Source organism: Perca flavescens, chromosome 8, assembly GCF_004354835.1.
Source record: "Perca flavescens isolate YP-PL-M2 chromosome 8, PFLA_1.0, whole genome shotgun sequence".
Taxonomy (NCBI): Eukaryota; Metazoa; Chordata; class Actinopteri; order Perciformes; family Percidae; genus Perca; species Perca flavescens.
The window spans coordinates 3,438,155-3,455,182 of record NC_041338.1 but is presented as its reverse complement, the minus strand read 5'-3'; the positions used below and the strand labels follow the sequence as shown (position 1 = coordinate 3,455,182).

General features: G+C 40.8%; 2 protein-coding genes across 7 annotated transcripts; one reads left to right on the top strand and one right to left on the bottom strand.

Annotated features, from left to right (window-relative positions):
- The first annotated feature begins 4,267 nt into the window (after window positions 1-4,267).
- Window positions 4,268-7,536, top strand: ribc2 (RIB43A domain with coiled-coils 2). 2 transcript variants are annotated; one of them, XM_028586196.1, is made up of 7 exons: window positions 4,268-4,541; window positions 4,655-4,736; window positions 5,691-6,011; window positions 6,102-6,220; window positions 6,603-6,776; window positions 6,877-7,043; window positions 7,177-7,536. In XM_028586196.1, exons 1-7 carry the CDS (start codon window positions 4,437-4,439, stop codon window positions 7,244-7,246), a joined length of 1,038 nt encoding a protein of 345 aa, XP_028441997.1. In that variant the 5' UTR covers window positions 4,268-4,436; the 3' UTR covers window positions 7,247-7,536. The 2 variants fall into 2 exon arrangements, with proteins under 2 accessions (XP_028441997.1, XP_028441998.1); XM_028586197.1 differs by lacking the exon at window positions 4,268-4,541 and having other exon boundaries at window positions 4,667-4,736; window positions 5,740-6,011.
- A 2,124-nt stretch (window positions 7,537-9,660) lies between these two features.
- ada2a (adenosine deaminase 2a) lies at window positions 9,661-16,748 on the bottom strand. Of its 5 annotated transcripts, none has more exons than XM_028585195.1 (10): window positions 16,354-16,748; window positions 15,729-16,052; window positions 13,734-13,953; window positions 12,303-12,516; window positions 12,090-12,217; window positions 11,441-11,531; window positions 11,184-11,292; window positions 10,441-10,598; window positions 10,087-10,289; window positions 9,661-9,972 (listed from the first exon to the last, which is right to left on the bottom strand). In XM_028585195.1, the coding sequence occupies exons 2-10, from the start codon at window positions 16,030-16,032 to the stop codon at window positions 9,882-9,884; spliced, it is 1,518 nt and encodes a 505-aa protein (XP_028440996.1). In that variant the 5' UTR covers window positions 16,033-16,052; window positions 16,354-16,748; the 3' UTR covers window positions 9,661-9,881. The 5 variants fall into 5 exon arrangements, with proteins under 5 accessions (XP_028440996.1, XP_028440995.1, XP_028440997.1 ...); XM_028585194.1 differs by having other exon boundaries at window positions 16,431-16,747; XM_028585196.1 differs by having other exon boundaries at window positions 16,441-16,747.
- Window positions 16,749-17,028: the final 280 nt, after the last annotated feature.

Here is a 17,028-nt window from a genome sequence, read left to right as displayed (position 1 = left end):
GGAGCGGGCACACGTGCTGGGAGGTTTGTGCCTCGACGCAGAGGTCCAGGGTTCAAGTCCGACCTGTGACAATTTTCTGCATTTCTTCCCCCTCTCTCTCCCCTTTCTCACCTAGCTGTCCTGTCAATTAAAATCCCAAAAAAAAGTTAGCTGACGATGACGTTGTTGTTCAGTAGCTCAGAGATTATCGACTAATGAAATTATTGATTTAGCAGGGGGGGTCACATTCTCATTAGGGGCTGAACCCCCCTAAAGGTCTGATCCTAGAATTGCCCCTGCATAAAACCATAAATGCTATTAGTTAGATGTAGCTTTAAAGGAACACGCTGACTTATTTGGACTTTTGTCTTATTCACCGTGTCCCCCAGAGTTAGATAACTCCATACATACTCTTCTCATCTCCGTGCGTGTTGTAACTCTGTCAAACTTTACAGGAGAGACAAAACAATATTTGGACCACACTTTAATCATCTGTATTATTAACCTTAAACCACAAATATGGCAACCACAGGCATACTTACATTAATGAGTATTTAAGTAATAAACTTATGGCATATTAACACAATGAACATGTTCTAAAAAATGTTAAAATCAAAGAAATATGGTAAAAACGTCAGATACGCCTTTTTGGCACCAAACATTTCCAAGTCTTCTATGGACATATTGGGCGTATCTGCTGAACAATGCAGAAAATAATTGGTCAAAACAGGCTCCCATTGCTGCACAGGGTGACTAGATCTTTCTTCTTTAATGCGCGGATCCCAGGAGGGTTTTCATACATTGAACTTGGTTTGGACATGGAATGGGTGCTTCTGGTACCTCTGGTTGCCTGGCCACTTTCAACCCCTCCCTCCTGAACAGGCTCAATGTCTACTGTCCCTCGATATTCTTCTGTCTCCTCTTCCTGGCCACTGTTAGCCCCTCCCTCCTGAACAAATTCTAGCACAATGTCTACTGTCTCAGTTCCTCGATCCTCTTCTGTCTCCATGTGTCCCTCATCAATTGCATGATCTGTCTCCCTGTCTGTCTCTCTTCCTCCATCTTCTGCTGTCTCCATGTATCCCTCTCTCTCTTCCATCTCCTCATATCTCTCCATCATCTCATGCTGTGTCCCTAAATGATATCATTAAAATGTATTTATATCCTACATAAATGTCCTGATACTAATAATTTGGGCAAAGGATTAGATGTCTCCATGTGTCCCTCAAGTTGATCTCTCTTCCTCACCTCATGTGGCTGTGTCTCTTAATGATTAACACATTCATATGTATTAATATAATATCCTACATGAGTGCTCTGAATCTATTTGTTCAAGGCTAGGGTAAAGTAGATTATGAGATAGTTCAAAAGAATATTCTATGTCAGAATACTAGGCTAGTTAGCAAGCACAGTTAGCCAGATCAGACCAAAACAATGGGATTAACAACATTAGCCATGCTAGGCTAGGCTAGGTTAACAAGGTAAGGCTTTCAAGGCATGATTATGTCTTACTATCATCACTCTTGTGAGGAAATGCATTCAAAAACAACTCTCACTCATTTTCAACTTCTTCAATATAGGATTCATCCGTTTGTTTCATAATATTCATCAAAATCTTTTCTGCCTCAGACAGTTCCATGTGTGCAGTTGTGTCAGCCAATTTGAATGCTGTTTTAGGGCAGCAACTACACTTACGCCCTTTTCTGGCACTGAACAAAAATGTGGGTCCTACATGTATTTTTCAGAGCCAGAAGAGCGTAAGTGGACTTACGCCCTTCTGGCTCCAAACAGATAGGTCACCATACAGATAGGTCACCATTGGATAGAGCTCATCAAGACCTTTATTTTGATATATAGAACTCATATTCACCCAAAATGCCACTTACGCCCCACTGGCTCCAAGCTCTCGATGTGATCAATTACATGAGGTAGTTCTCAGCTGCTGTTTGTATGAATGTGTGCGTTTGTGGGGGTGGGGGGGGGGGGGGTGTATGTGTGTGCATGTGTGTGGGGGTGTTTGTGTGTCTCCGCATGTGCATTCATGTACGTGTGTGTGCATTCATCTGCTATTGAGCGCAAAAGTGCCCCATTGCACCACCGGGTCAAAATTGACCTGGGAAGAACACAAATGGAATAAAATTAAATAAAACACCCAAAATTCTATGAAAGCAGTGATCATTAATTTTACTTACGAAGAACTTAATTGGGAACCACCCATGTTATTTTTGGTTAATTTGGTTGAAAGAAACACATATTTCTGATAAAGAAACTTTGAAAACGGGTCAAATTTGACCCGAAGACGACACAAGGGTTAAAAGCATGATTCTGAAAACAAACTGGTTCATGGATGAGTGATATTCAACAATACAGAGGTCTAACAACGGTTACTGGATTATGGGTTTGTGCCAAACTTAAGAACCAAGCCTCCTTGAAGAAATACTCCTTTATGGTTTGACTTGTTTGATTGGATTCCCCACTCACTGTTGTTGTTAGTACCTACTTTTGTAGTTCTGATTATTAAAAAGATACAGTACAACTTGTTCAGACGTCTAATGTTGTTGGAAATGTTTTGTAATTGTGGGTTGTGCGTTCTGGCTAGGCGAGATGACACATGCAAATACTATGCAATCATTGGAGGTGTGGCTGGGTGTGTAACAGAGTCCAAAACAAAGGTCCCACTTATGCAGAATGTATGGTTGAGTATATTGTGTATTACCTAATTATTATAGTGTCAAGAAAAGCGATAACCATATTTGGGACTTTTATGGATTTTACAGGCCATGGGGGTTGGTATTGCAGGCCAACAGAGTTTTGTTTGAAATAATGTCAAATATTGATTATTGTTTTTTATCATTTGGAAATAAAGTGTATATATAAAACTGGTTGATTTTTTTTAAGTGACGTTATAGCCAATCATCTCTTAAAGCTGCCCAGGTGCTCAACATCACAACATCAGGTGGTGATGGTGCAGTGGATATGACATGTGCCTTTGGTGCGGTAGACCTGGTTTCGATTCTCACTGCGATACATCAACCAATGTGTCCCTGAGCAAGACACTTAACCCTTAGTTGCTCCTCTGATATGTAAGAATTCTAAGTTGCTTTGGATAAAAGCGTCAGCTAAATGACATGTAATGTAACATGGTCATTCTTGAGAAGCTCAGTTTAACAACTATAGCTCAGTTGTCTGTCTTCATTGTAAGTTTGGAGAAAATATACTCAAAATGATCACCCTTCAACAATACAGAGGTCTAACAACGGTTACTGGATTATGGGTTTGTGCCAAATTTAAGAATCCAGCCTCTTTTATGGTTTGACTCGTTTGATTGGATTCCCCACTCAGTTTTAAACTTTTGTTGTTAGTACCTACTTTTGTAGTTCTGATTATTAGAAAGATACAGTACAACTTGTTCAGACGTCTAATGTTGTTGGAAATGTATTGTAATTGTGGTTTGTGCGTTCTGGCTAGGCGAGATGACACATGCAAATTCTATGCAATCATTGGAGGTGTGGCTGGGTGTGTAACAGAGTCCAAAAACAAAGGTTGAACAAAGGTCCAAAGGTATATCACCAACAACAACATAGTTTAATAAGATCCATGCTGCAGCTGACCATCTTTAGCCTGACGTGGTCATACTCAGATTCTAGTCAGAATGTGAACTTCCCGACCTCGAATTTTGTGGGCGGGGCTAAGTTCGGCTGGCATCCAGGCTAGACCATCTTTGCATTCTGGCAAAAAATGACCATGTGTCGCTGAGGACCTGGTGGAAGAACGAGAGGCCTTTTGTCAGAAGCAGTCTTGTATAAAGTACTTGAAAGCAGTACTTGAGTACCAAGTTGCATTGCAGATATGCCAAAGATATGTTTGAAGTAAGAGACTGTGTTGCCATTATGATCGATCGTGGTCACAATTAAGGGATGTGCTTAAAGGTCCAGTGTGGGACGTGTTTAGATGTTCAAAATCTGTGATGTTGCCCATTCACAAACGTGTCCTTTTTCATGAATATTTACCTCCACCATCAATTCCAAGTATTCGTTTTGAATTGAAATTTTACATTTGCAAGAGACTGCTGCCATTAGGATCCGATCGTGGTCATAATTAAAGGATGCTTAACAAATATGCAAATCAAAATGTTTCTTGTTATGCATGCATGTAATGGTCAGTATTGGCTAATTGTTTGAACTTGTTTAGTCATTCTATCTGATTATACCTTTGCTCTGGTTGAAGGTGAAGCCCAAATATGTAAAATAACTTGTGGGAGTGTACCATGGATGTCCTTGTTTGTTTTTGAAAAACGCTTCTGCCACCATGTGGTTGCAGGTGTTTTCATGGGCGACCTCCTCTGGTTTCTTAGCAACCAGTGTGTTTAAAGTGTAGCTAAGTAGTCGTCTCTGAGCCCAAGATAGGACAGGAGTCCGTTTCAAGTTTAACACCGCATACTATTTTTAAATTAAAAAATGTTTAACGTTGATAGCGTCGCTAGAACAACTCTGCAGAGGCGTCGCTGCAGAGAGAATGAAAGACAAGAAAGGATTTTTAATGACAAAATGAGGACGGTCGGGGTAAGTGCTTTATGTCTGTTAGCAGAGGGATGCTAACGCGTAATGTAACGTTAGCTAACTTTGTTCTAAACAGGCATTTAACTGCGCGGTCACGACCGTGCTGTGTTTTATAGGTTGACACAGAAGTCTTAAACATGCAGATAAAGGAGAAAGAGAAACAAGAAGAGGCAGCAAAAGAGGAACAAAACGCTTACGGTGAGTTAACGTTAACTTAACCTCGCTTATCAATGTTTCCTGACTTCGTCATTGAGTATCATGTGTTCTTCTAGGACGACAGAAGCCATACCGTTGTAAACATAAACATTCGGTTACACTTTACTTGAAGGGGACTACATAAGAGTGACATGACACCGTCATGAACATAGATATAGAACATGGTCATGAACGTGTCATAAACATTATAAACAAGTCATAAACGTTTATGACATGACGCTTCTGTCATTAAGTGTCATTCGGTTTTTGTCATAACAAGTTAGGGTTAGGGCAGCAGCAGTGGCAGCAAAAACTGTCCTGTCCTGTTAGTGGTGTCCTGTACTCTGTCCTGTGCAGGGGCGGTTCTACATTGAATTACACCCCGGCAAGACCACACCAAAAAGTATAGAAATAAAATATGTAATCAATTATATTAAAGAGAAAAAATTAAGAAATAAACCACTTACTAGAGAATCTTAATGTTTCTAGCACTTAATAATAAACCTTTATCTATCCAGGTAAGTTGATTGAGAACAAATTCTCATTTGCAACAACGACCTGTAGTCATAGTATGCATGTCTTTATGGTAGGAAGAAACCAGAGCACCTGGAGGAAACCCACACAAACACAGGGAGAACATACAAACTCCACACAGAAAGGCCTGGAACAACCTGGACTCGAACCCAGAACCTTCTTGCTGTGAGGCAGAAGTGCTAACCACTGAGCCACCGTGCTGCCACCATATTTTTATATATTAAGAATAATGAAAGGGAAACTTGGCTGTTGCCTAGCAATGATGTCCTACCTATGGTCCTACCACTCACTGATAGAAAACAGTATCCAATCATAAACATCCACATACATATTTTTGCCACTATGTGGTGTATTATATTTTTAGGCAGTTATCATTTCTAATGAAATTCATTGGGATGTGTGTGGGATGTGTTCTCCATACAGATGCAGATATGCTCCATAATAGCAAGGTAGCTTGCCTCCTCCAAAGCAGAGAAGCGAAGGAGAAGCGTGCGATGGAGAAGGCCATCGTTGACTACCGGCATCAGTACCAGCAGTCTCGGTGCCAGCAGGAGTATGACCTGACTGACCCAGACCACTGTAGAAAAACAGACCTGGGTGATGCACAGATGATGCCCCCTGGCCTGCTGGGCGAGGACCCCGACAGTGAGAGCAGGCGACGCAGGCAGAGGGAGCAGCTCAGAGAGTGGCTCATCCAGCAGCAGAGTGAGCTGGCAGCAGAAAGGCATCAACGAAAGATTGAGGGTAGGTTTGTCTGATCCCGTACAGAATACAGATAATCAGTTCACACACACAAAACATAACCCCGCTTCATCTTCTCTACTCTTTCTTTAGAGCAACGCTATGACCAAAGCAGAGTAGACATGGACAACAAAGCTCTGCAGCTTCAGAGCACTGAGACGGAGAGGAGAAAAGCAGCAACTTTAGCCACTAAAGAGTACAATCTGGCCAAGGTAAGTCACCTTGGTAATCGTAGTTAAACTTGCTTGGAAAACATGGAGTTATAATTTCTAATAACAAATCCTTAAAGCACCAAGGGAGGGTTAAAGCTTGGCAATACTTAAATGCATACATTTTAGCTGCATGCACCTTGAATGGCATACAGTAGCATAAAATAGAGTTCCATTTTGGTCTTTGGTTATACTGGGTTTAGATGAAAATTAATGACATAATTCAAGTTTTTGTATTACGTTTTTAAGCTAAATCTAAGCAGCTTTTTTTTTAATTGATATATTCAATTTAAAAGTTTGAGATGGGCTTATTGAAATTGAATTGGAGGTGTAGTAACCACACTTTTTTTTAATCATCCTTATTGCTTGGTCTGGATGGGCAAAGATTGAAGAGAAGCGTCAACAGGTAGAGGAACACAATGATGAGGGTGTAGATGTGGAACCCACCCTGGGCATGGTGGGAGTGCCCGGTCTTTGTCCCAGCAGTGATAGGAGAGCCCCCCCGGAGAGCCTGCAGCACATCATCCAGTTCCAGAAATATCAAATCAAGGAGAAAAAGGTAAAACAGGCACAAATGATACTCCAAACACGTGCTCTCTTTGATCATTTAAAAAGCTGTTCACTGATGGTCTGTCTGCTTTATCCGTGCATCTCTGCAGAGGGTAGAAATAGAGAGAAAGCGAGAAGAGGAACAACATGATCGTGTCCGCTTGGACTCGGCTCGCACAGCTCTGTTAATAGAGAGGAAGCAGGCAAGATTGAACAAGCAGCTGAGACTACACCTGGACAGCACCAACGTCAAGCTGGCCGAAATACACAAACAACAGTCAGTAGCACTATTCACTTACTTTATATATATATATGTATATATATACATATATATATACATACATACATACACACACACACACACCTCTATTGTCTCACCAGGGTTTTTTTTAAACTGTTGTCATTTTAAGGAAACCGGACATTGAAAGAGGATGCATTGATGACAGCTTCTTCTCCAAATTCAACACCTGCAGCAGATGATGGAAGGCACGCTGCACTGACGACTGGCTCATTACAGCGGCTGAGCACTGACAATGGTGCTACGTGAGAAGAACACTGAATAAACAGAAGCACACAGTAAATTAACACTTTTTTTTAATTATGGAAAAATTAATTTCACAACATGTATTAATGTCTGGTAGATTCTGACAGCTGTTGATATTGTCACAGCCAGGCTCTTAGGCCTCCTGCACAGCGGCTGCTTGGCGTGAGCGTGGCGTTTCTGTTGCGTGTCAGAAACTGCTGCTGCTAGCCTCGTCTGTACACATGTATGTTTCCCATTGACAAAATGAAATAATAGCGTGTATAGTTCATGTTAAACAAATATATACTGATTTGATAACAGCAAAGACAACATCGGCAGTATTGACGGCAAAATAGGCTACAGAATATTTAATTCTGTATTGACAGGTGCAATATTTGAAAATCGATAATTATTTATTATTTATATCTGCATTTATGTCAAAACCTAGAGACTTTCAAACAACAAATGCCATTTATTAAATGTACTGTATTCGTGTCAAAATTACATATAAACATCTTTTCGTATTCTATGTTGCCTGGAAACGCTTCTAACACGCTTGCATGAAAAATAGGCGTCGGTTCTATTTCTAGCATGCACACGTTTTTGGCACGGCTTGACGTGTGTGTCACGCAGGCAGTTTGTAAGCTCTAACCTGTTAACATGGAACCCGAAATAAAAACGGACACGCCCCACAGCCAGTGTGCAACTAGCCTCGTGAGACCGTCCTGATCTGGCGAGCTCCAGTTTTCCCCTCGCAGATCAGTCTGGCATCTTGAGGCAGAAAAAATTTGGAGCCGTAAGCCAAACGACCGGGCCAATCAGCGTTGGTTTTGAGGTGGGTTAGGTGGTGATAGACCGATGGTTTATCCAATCAGCTAACCAGTATTATCAGCCAGCGGTAGCCCTAATTCTGTTAACCGCTCGCTAATGCTTTTTTTCTCTTGGATCCTTCTTTTGGAATATGGTCCGTGAACCTGAAATGGTGCCTTTTATTCCTAAATTCTCGTTACACAAACGGCAAATATCCTTTACCGACATGTTTGCATGCTGAGCTTACGAGCTATGCTTTGCCTGCAGCAGCAGGGGCGGGCTTGTGGTTGTATTTTCATACGCTTCGTGGATCTGATTGGTTGATTTGGCCTGTCTGTCACCAACATAGGTGATAGACAGATGGTTCATCCAATCAAATAACCAGTATTCCGCCCCTTCCCAAAAGTTCTCCAACGGAAAGTTCCCAGATGGATATGCCGAGCAAATGCGAAGCAATCCATCTGGCGGAGTCAGGTTAGTGTGCAGCAGGCCTAAGACCGGACAAATACGGGAGACACATGGGTATGCTAACAAAGTAAAAAAAAAAAAACACAATCCTGGCTGTTAATAAAGTCAATTTTCTTTTTTTAAACCGATAACATAAAATGTGCCTACATGAGCAAAAGGTCAGCTTTATACATCTTTGACAGCTAAAAAATGAAAATGACATTCAAGTAAAAACCTGTAAAACTGTTAAAAAAAAAAACAGTGTTTCTAAGCCCACAGGATTTAACACCCTTTTTAACGAGCTATGCATTACACTCTTACAAAGCACAAACACACTACGAAGAGAAGTCAAACATTTAGCACCTCAACAAATTAACAATGTCCCCAAAAAACACAGGCAAACCTGAATCTTAAAGTGCAAATACATTAAAAATCCTTAATAAAACTAGACATAACAGATGCCTTTGATTGAAGCTATTTCATATGTGTAGCTTATGTGTTGTGTGTTTCACACTGGCCAGTTTATTTACTTTATACTGGCAACTCCACTTTGGTAACGGTGTAACAATAGGCTTTTTTCACAGCAGATACAACTTGTCATAGTACATACAGTACAGGCCAAACGTTTGGACACACCTTCTCATTCAATGGGCTTCCTTTTTATTTTCATGACCATTTACATTGTCGATTCTCACTGAAGGCATCAAAACTATGAATGAACACATATGGAATTATGTACTTAACAAAAAAAGTGTGAAATAACTGAAAACATGTCTTATATTTTAGATTCTTCAAAGTAGCCACCCTTTGCTTCTTTTATTAATAAGGTAAATAATTCCACTAATTAACCCTGACAAAGCACACCTGTGAAGGTAAAACCATTTCAGGTGACTACCTCATGAAGCTCATTGAGAGAACACCAAGGGTTTGCAGAGTTATCAAAAAAAGCAAAGGGTGGCTACTTTGAAGAATCTAAAATATAAGACACGTTTTCAGTTATTTCACACTTTTTTGTTAAGTACATAATTCCATATGTGTTCATTCATAGTTTTGATGCCTTCAGTGAGACTTTACAATGTAAATAGTCATGAAAATAAAGGAAATGCATTGAATAGAAGGTGTGTCCAAACTTTTGGACTGTACTGTATGTATACACACACATTTTTATTTCAAGGACAAATGCTATTGTTTGTACAGAGATTGACAGGTGTTACTTTTAACATTAAGAATGATGTCATTCGTTTCCTTATTCATCATGTTTAACATGCCAAATTGTCGTTTGTGAAAAAGGACAATATCGGACCCCAAACTAGCTTTGTTGTATCAGCTTCTTTCTTAAGAAGCATTTTCGGAGACAAACTTATCCCATCTTCTCTGCCACAGAGCCAGGGCTTTCTCCTTTTGCTTTGGAGTCAAAGAACTATACCTGCAAGACAGACAGTGAGATAGAGGTCAGTGAACGGGCTGCTGAGGCATGTGAGCACTCACGCACGATTGAAATTTGTAAATCACATCTCTCGTCATCTCAGCTCAACCTCACCTAATAGAGTTTAAGGCCAGCTCTTTAAGGGAGCCTAGATGGGATCTAATCCCACCAAAGCCCACAAACGCTTCATAGAAGTCATAAGAGAGTCCAGAGGCCCCGAACATAGCCGGGTCATCCGAACTGATGACCACTGGGTGGTTCTCTGCCATCAGTGCAGCTGCCGGATGGTTTCGCATATCATCTACTAGCTTCAGCACCTGAATGAAGTTAGGAAAGGAGATATTTGTGTTTAAGATTAATTAAATTATAGCCTTCTTATTTCATAGGACTTTAAAAATAGTACACTCTAGTGACAAGAAAAACTAAGTATCTTTATTGTACAGTATGGGTTACAAGATGATAGTGTACCTGGTTGGAGATAGGGCACACTTCCAGAGCCACCCCTCTCTTTCTGGATAGATTTTTGGCCACGGGGTGGCGCGGCAAAGCAAATCCGTGGCCAATACGGGAAGTGTTGAACAAAAGAGCGTCCAACAAGTTCTGGTCCACCTCTGTGCCCTCAAGATCTACGTGTAAGCAGAGAGAAATCAAAATGCATGTTATGGGGCGCCCTGGTAGCTCACCTGGTTGAGGGTGCGCCCCATGTATCAAGGCTTAGTCATTAACACAGTAGAGCAAAAAAGCACCCTCCCCCCTCCAAAAAGAAAAATACATTCCACTCAACTCTTAGTAAAGATTTAATTTGTTCTTTTTTATTTTACAAATCTCTGACAGATATAATGCTTATAAGTTTTTTGTGGTACTTCATTGTTGTTTCAGGGCTTTCACACTGTCAACAGGGAGGAAATACATGTACTTCTACCTCTCTTTGAGTGTCTGATGAATAAAACATTCAAACACTACATGTACGTATTACAAAGTTTTCCTTCGTATCCTTTTACCTAAATAAACAACATTACAATAGTAGCCCGTTTTTTTCTTAAAATGTACACATATTTTATGTCACGACAGCATCCAGACAGCTACTATTTCACACAAATCTTTCTGGGTAAGTTGATTCTCCCTAAACCTCATGTACTGATTTACCTCAGAGCCTGCAGTAGATGATGTGGTATGCTGTAGCTGTACAGACTGAATGCTTATAAGCTCACCAGTCTCTCCAGCGTGGAAAAAGAAAGGAAGCGTCACCCCTCTCTCTACTGGCAGCGACAAGGCATCTCTGAAGTACCACAGGGGTCTGCCTCTGTCCTCGCGGCCCACCTGTACACGTAAACATTTGTTTCAACAAATAAGAGTCTTGCCATTACATTAGACGTGTTTAAGTCATGTTTGCTTTCACTGATTTCACAGTTGTACTAGACTTAATTTTAACCATCCACAAACTTGAGCAATGACGGTTACTTCTCACCATGTCAAAACCAGCCATGACATCTGGGAAGTCTCTCTGTAGCTTCATAGCCTCGTCCACAACTCTGGCCATCACGGATGCATTTACTCCCCTGAAGCATACAGGGCAGCGTGTGAGATCGAGGATTATATCTACATCCTCTTGTGTCTGCTAGTGAGCCAATAAGCAGAATGCCATTCAGACTACTAAGTGAAATCCTTTCTAAGGCTACATTTACATTGCTACCTTTTAGTTTTAAAACAAATCCATTTTTGCTACGTTTACACCTCTCAGGCGTTTCAGAGTTCCTAAACCGGAGAAATTCGGAAACGCTTCTGACCCCCATTTTGGTTTGGAATGGCCATGAACAGAGACCTTTGACAACGCCAACGTTTCGCTGAGTCGTCTCATTCTCTGAGTCTAAGCTACTAACATTACCATGGCAACTACCAGCAACAGGTGGAGTATATGTGCCTCCTCTTAACCCCGGCACGCGCATGCCCAGTATAGGAGAATGTTCCTGAGATATGCGGTTTGGGCGTGTTAGTTTAAAACGGAGATCAGTTCTTCTAATGGAGCTAAAAACACTTGTGTGCACAAAGGTCGCTTTTGGCTCAAACCTCCGCTTAAAAAAAACGTAGCAATGTTAATGTAGCCTAAGGGTAGTCACCTATTGATTGTGAAGATGATTCTTGCTCCAAAGAAGTCTGGGTGGTCTGATGTGAACTGTCTGGTGACCTCCTGGTAGGTCTTCAGAGTCCAGGCTGTGTCATGAGTGCTGCCGTCCAACTCGTATATCTGAGCAACAAAAAAACTAAACACTTAATAATAAATTATGAGACAAAGGAATGCACTGGACACACTAGGCGTGCAAATAGTGTACCTGTGGGAGTAAAGCTCGCAGTTCCAGATACATGACGTTGTCCATGTAGAACTGGGTGAGACCTTGGTAGTAATAGTCTCTGAACACTGGAGCGTATGTGACCAGGCCCCACACTGCCTGGAAGGCCTGTTCAAACGTATCCCATATCACATCCTGACTGGGGTACACCGTTTCTGGATCCTGATCAGTGAAGAGTGTCATGTTGGCCATGATGCTGTAAATATGAAGACATGGCTATGATCAGATGATCTGTGTCATTTTGGGTCCTTTTACCACTGTCGACAACATTTATTTCTTAACATTTCTATGTAGAGGAACTTATACTTTCTGGAAAACCAGTGCATCTGCAGTGATTACCTATGCTGCACTCTTGGGTTTAACCAAAAAAAACAAAAACAAATGTAAAACCAATAAAAGAATTAACTGCCCTTTTTGTATCCTGTATCCTGCATCCTAGCATCTTGTTCCTTGGACCTTTAAATGCAAACTGCTCCCAATTAGACTGCCATCTTGACTTGGGCTGCACAATTAAAACAATTTTATTGAAATCGCAATATGGACTAGTGCAATATCCAAATTGCAGAGGGGGCGCAATATTTGTGAAAGGCCAAATATGTGTCAAACCATTCTGAATGAAGTATTGTGGTACTGCAGAGACGTCTCGGCCTACAAATCCTTTCCTACAGACTAAAGAAAAAAAATCTCTTGATTGGTACAGATCCTAATCCCTAATCATTTTAATTTCTTTCAATTTTCAATGAAAAATGAGAATAAGGATACAAAAATGATCATTCCCTCCAATATAGTGAACCATATTGCAATATCAGTCAAAATAATCGCAATTAGATATTTTCTCATATCGTGCAGCCCTAATCCTGACTAAGAAAGAAGTTCCAAACAGAGACTAATATAACACTACAGTCGGTTTGGATCAATGTGTTTAATGGCTTACTTGCTGTTAGATACTTCCTCTTTTCAAGGTGGCATTGGTTTCAGGTAACGGACAGTAGTAGCAGAGTGTAATGACACACTGATTTAAAGCTACTCAAATCTGGTAACAAGATACAGATACAACAAAAAAGGGGATGAATGATATGCAGGCTTTGGACGGTAGCCATAAATGACTTCTCCAAAATGGAGTAAACAAGATCTGATATCTCTTAACTATATGCGTTTTTTATCACTGTTGACACAGTGATAAATTAGAGATACATTTGAGGTCATGGGCACATAGTGGAAAAGTGTGCACTGGTGCACTTCATACTACAATACATTTGTTCTGTTGGACATGGACACGACTCACAAAAGAAATATCAATATGTAGACTTAGAGAAGAATCAAGAGCCCAAAAATATTCAGTGTTGTGTAGCTTGTGGTATTCTTTGAATTAAATATTTGTCCTCTCCAAGCTCATCAAGAAAAAAAACTCACCTGTTGTCGAGATCCGTGGTGTTAATCACCTTGGCTCGGAGGTTTTCCAGCAGGGCCCAGGGAGAGCAGCGTGGCACAGCTTTGGGCCATCGGGTCGAGAAGATGAATCTGATGGACCGGCTGTCAGTGAAGCACATGTAGCAGTGGGGCCGATAGGTCACGTTCTTCACTAGCCACTCCACGTCTACCATGGCAAAGTCATGGACATGGAGAGCTCCCCCTGGAACAGTGAATTACAGCATTATAAAGAATCCGAAGAACCTCAGATAATATTCACAACTGAAAAAAAAGCTATAACTAGGCAGTAGTCAATTATGAAAATAGTTGTCCATTATTTTTCTGTCTGTCATCTTATCGATTAATCGACTAATTGTTTCAGCTCTAAACAAGAGAGAATGTACTGGCCATTTCATTCGAAAGAAGATCTTTTCATAAAAAGAAAGGATTTTGATTGATGAGAAAGTCCACCAAATCTGCTGCAATTTGATTTTGAAAACAGATTATTTTCGCCAAATGTTTTCATAGATTATCACAACCGGGTCATCAAGCTCATCTGTGTCCTTTTATATATCCATTACAGTTTAAAAGTGGCAAATGATAAAGGCTTAAAGTTTTCAGAGGCAATTCAAAGAGCTACCCATCATAACCCACAGCTCACAAGCAGTGGCCAAAGTGCAAGAGGTGTATAAACATGCTATAAACTAGGTCTGCACGGTCTGAGGATAATATGCTATAACGTTGTTGAATATCCCGATAATGTTAATACTTGTGAAAAATTAACAGATATTAAAGTGCACTCAATTGTGCATTTCTGCTGCTTTCAGCGTTCTGCTAAAATACAACAAATTGCTTGTTGAATTTAAAACAAATGAAAGGAAGTCATTTCCAACACTCTTTTATTGAACAAATTGAAGATTGAATTAAATATAAAAGGCACTATTAAAAAGAAAAAAAGAATGACAGTTACATTTTAAAGTGCAGTTTTCTGCTGATGTTTTCTTCCAACTAACAAAAAAGTCTGAGTGACAAAAAGGATCTATTTTTGCTACTGCCAAAGCGTCTGCCAAAAAAAACTAAATCAAGCCATTAACCCCAAAGTGTTTCGGGGATTGAACATTCATACCCTATGTCTTCCACTCATGACCAATCAAATTTGTTTTTATTTATTATTATTTAGCGATGTGTTTATTGCGCCAGTTGAAATTACAATGACTAGAGATAGATAGATAGATAGATAGATAGATATTTTGCAGCCATACTATTAACACACTTGGAGACTTAGGCGTAATTTCCACTGGGGACAAGGGGGGACAGGTCTCTTTCAAATTCATTTATTATTCTAAACAATAAAGAAAGTAAGACATATTTTTCTTATAAATAGTTTAGTACTATTCTTTCTGGCAAAATGTATCATTATGATCAACTTAATTATTTCCTGGATTTTGTATCACTATAGTCCATTTTAGTCTATATCCATGACGTTCCACTTCTGGGATTGCTACATTGCTGCCGGATATTCCGGCGGGGGGACACTCATGTCGTTTCCTTCCTCTGCCTTTGTGTTGGAATTGTAAACTCCGGTGTATTTCTGAGGACTATGGTTAACTGCTCCTCAGATCCCTGCAAGGTAAATCCAGACAGCTAGCTAGACTATCTGTCCAATCTGAGTTTTCTGTTGCATGACTAAAACAACTTTTAAACATACACACGTTCCACCAAAACAAGTTCCTTCCCGATGCTATTTTGTAGCGGCACCGTGGCTCTGTCTGGTGCCAATAAACCAGAGCATGCTTTTTTTCCCCGTCCCAGAATACTGTGTGGACTGGCCAAACCCTCCTCCGCAGCGCTGTGAAGGAAGGTCTGGCAAAGCGAGACTATAGTACCTCTAAATGTACTGTATGTAGTAGAAATGCAGGAAATGATATTAAAATCGAAAAACATGTTTACGGCCCCCTGTTTTGACACCCTTGCTTGGAGGTGTGAGACTGAGCGTACCTTTAGGCATCTTCTGGAGCAGGCTGAAGATTGGACTGGTCCTGATGAGGTCCCTGGCCTTGAAGAAGTGCATGGCGGGAGGGAAGTCTGCTCTCACCATCTCCTCCTGCTTCATATGAAACAGAAGCGTGTCCAGCCGCTGCTCAGCATCAGTCAACACGACCTGGCCTCCTGTCTGCATGGAGGCCTCCAGCTGTATAAGGGCCTCTCTGTGCCTGGGGTCTGGCATGGACAGGCCACCGGTCACACACAACAAAAGCAGACAGGTCACAGCCGCGTGGGGGCGCTGTAGCGACACTGCCATTGTCCGGACAGCGTGTGGAGCTTTGAGAGAAAACATAAACAGGGGTCGTCAACCTGACGACACAGGTCAGGAAAGCGTTGTTTCTACAACTGCTGTTCTACATCAACCGAGCTATAAAATTATAATAACAACAAAAAAAAAAACGTCAGCTGGAATAGAGAAGAAAAAATAAAGACCAAATGTTTGTTCCTCGGCAGTCATATCCACCATGTGTACACGTCCCGCTTACGTTACCGAGTGGAGAGAGAAGCAATAATAACGTTCAGTAACGTTACATGTCGTGTAAGTTAGCTACACAATTAAAGGGAAACAATTACTTACAATAGGCTAGGGTAACTCATGCAAGTTTTACTGTTAATTTAACAAGCAGACAACCGACAACAACCGGTTAACGTTACCTTAACGTACTATGATATTTGTCGTGTAACGTTATCCTGACGGAATTTAGTGCAGCTTAACGGTAGCTGGTGCCTCGACAGCAGACGACGTATCCTATGTCAACAGTCCTGTTGAGTCTCTTAGAACCAGGACCACGGCAAAACTTGCTCCACGGTGTCAGCTGAAAATACTTGTGCTTTTGTCAAATAGCTTACGGTCACAAAAAATAAACAAGCTAGCAAATAAACACTAGCACTAGCGGTGTAGCGGAGCGGTCTGTGTTTTGTTGCCTGTGTGTCGCCTGTCATGCAAACCTTTATCTTAGGGTGCATCTAAGTCCCGCCCCCCGTTCCGCTACGATTGGCTGAAATTTAACCCTGATAATAATTTGATTGGTGAAGTGTGGAAGACATATGGAATGAATGTCCAATCCCCGATGCACTCTGGTATGGAGGAAATATTTATTCATAATTCAAATTGAAAGTCCAAAGAGAAATTGAAAGTCCAAAGGGAAAACAAAGCGAGATCAAGGCACATATAAGGAATCTGCAAAATACATTCTTTGGTTATTAGTGTAGTTAATAAATGTAAACAGATAAGGGCAGCAGTTAAATGGCC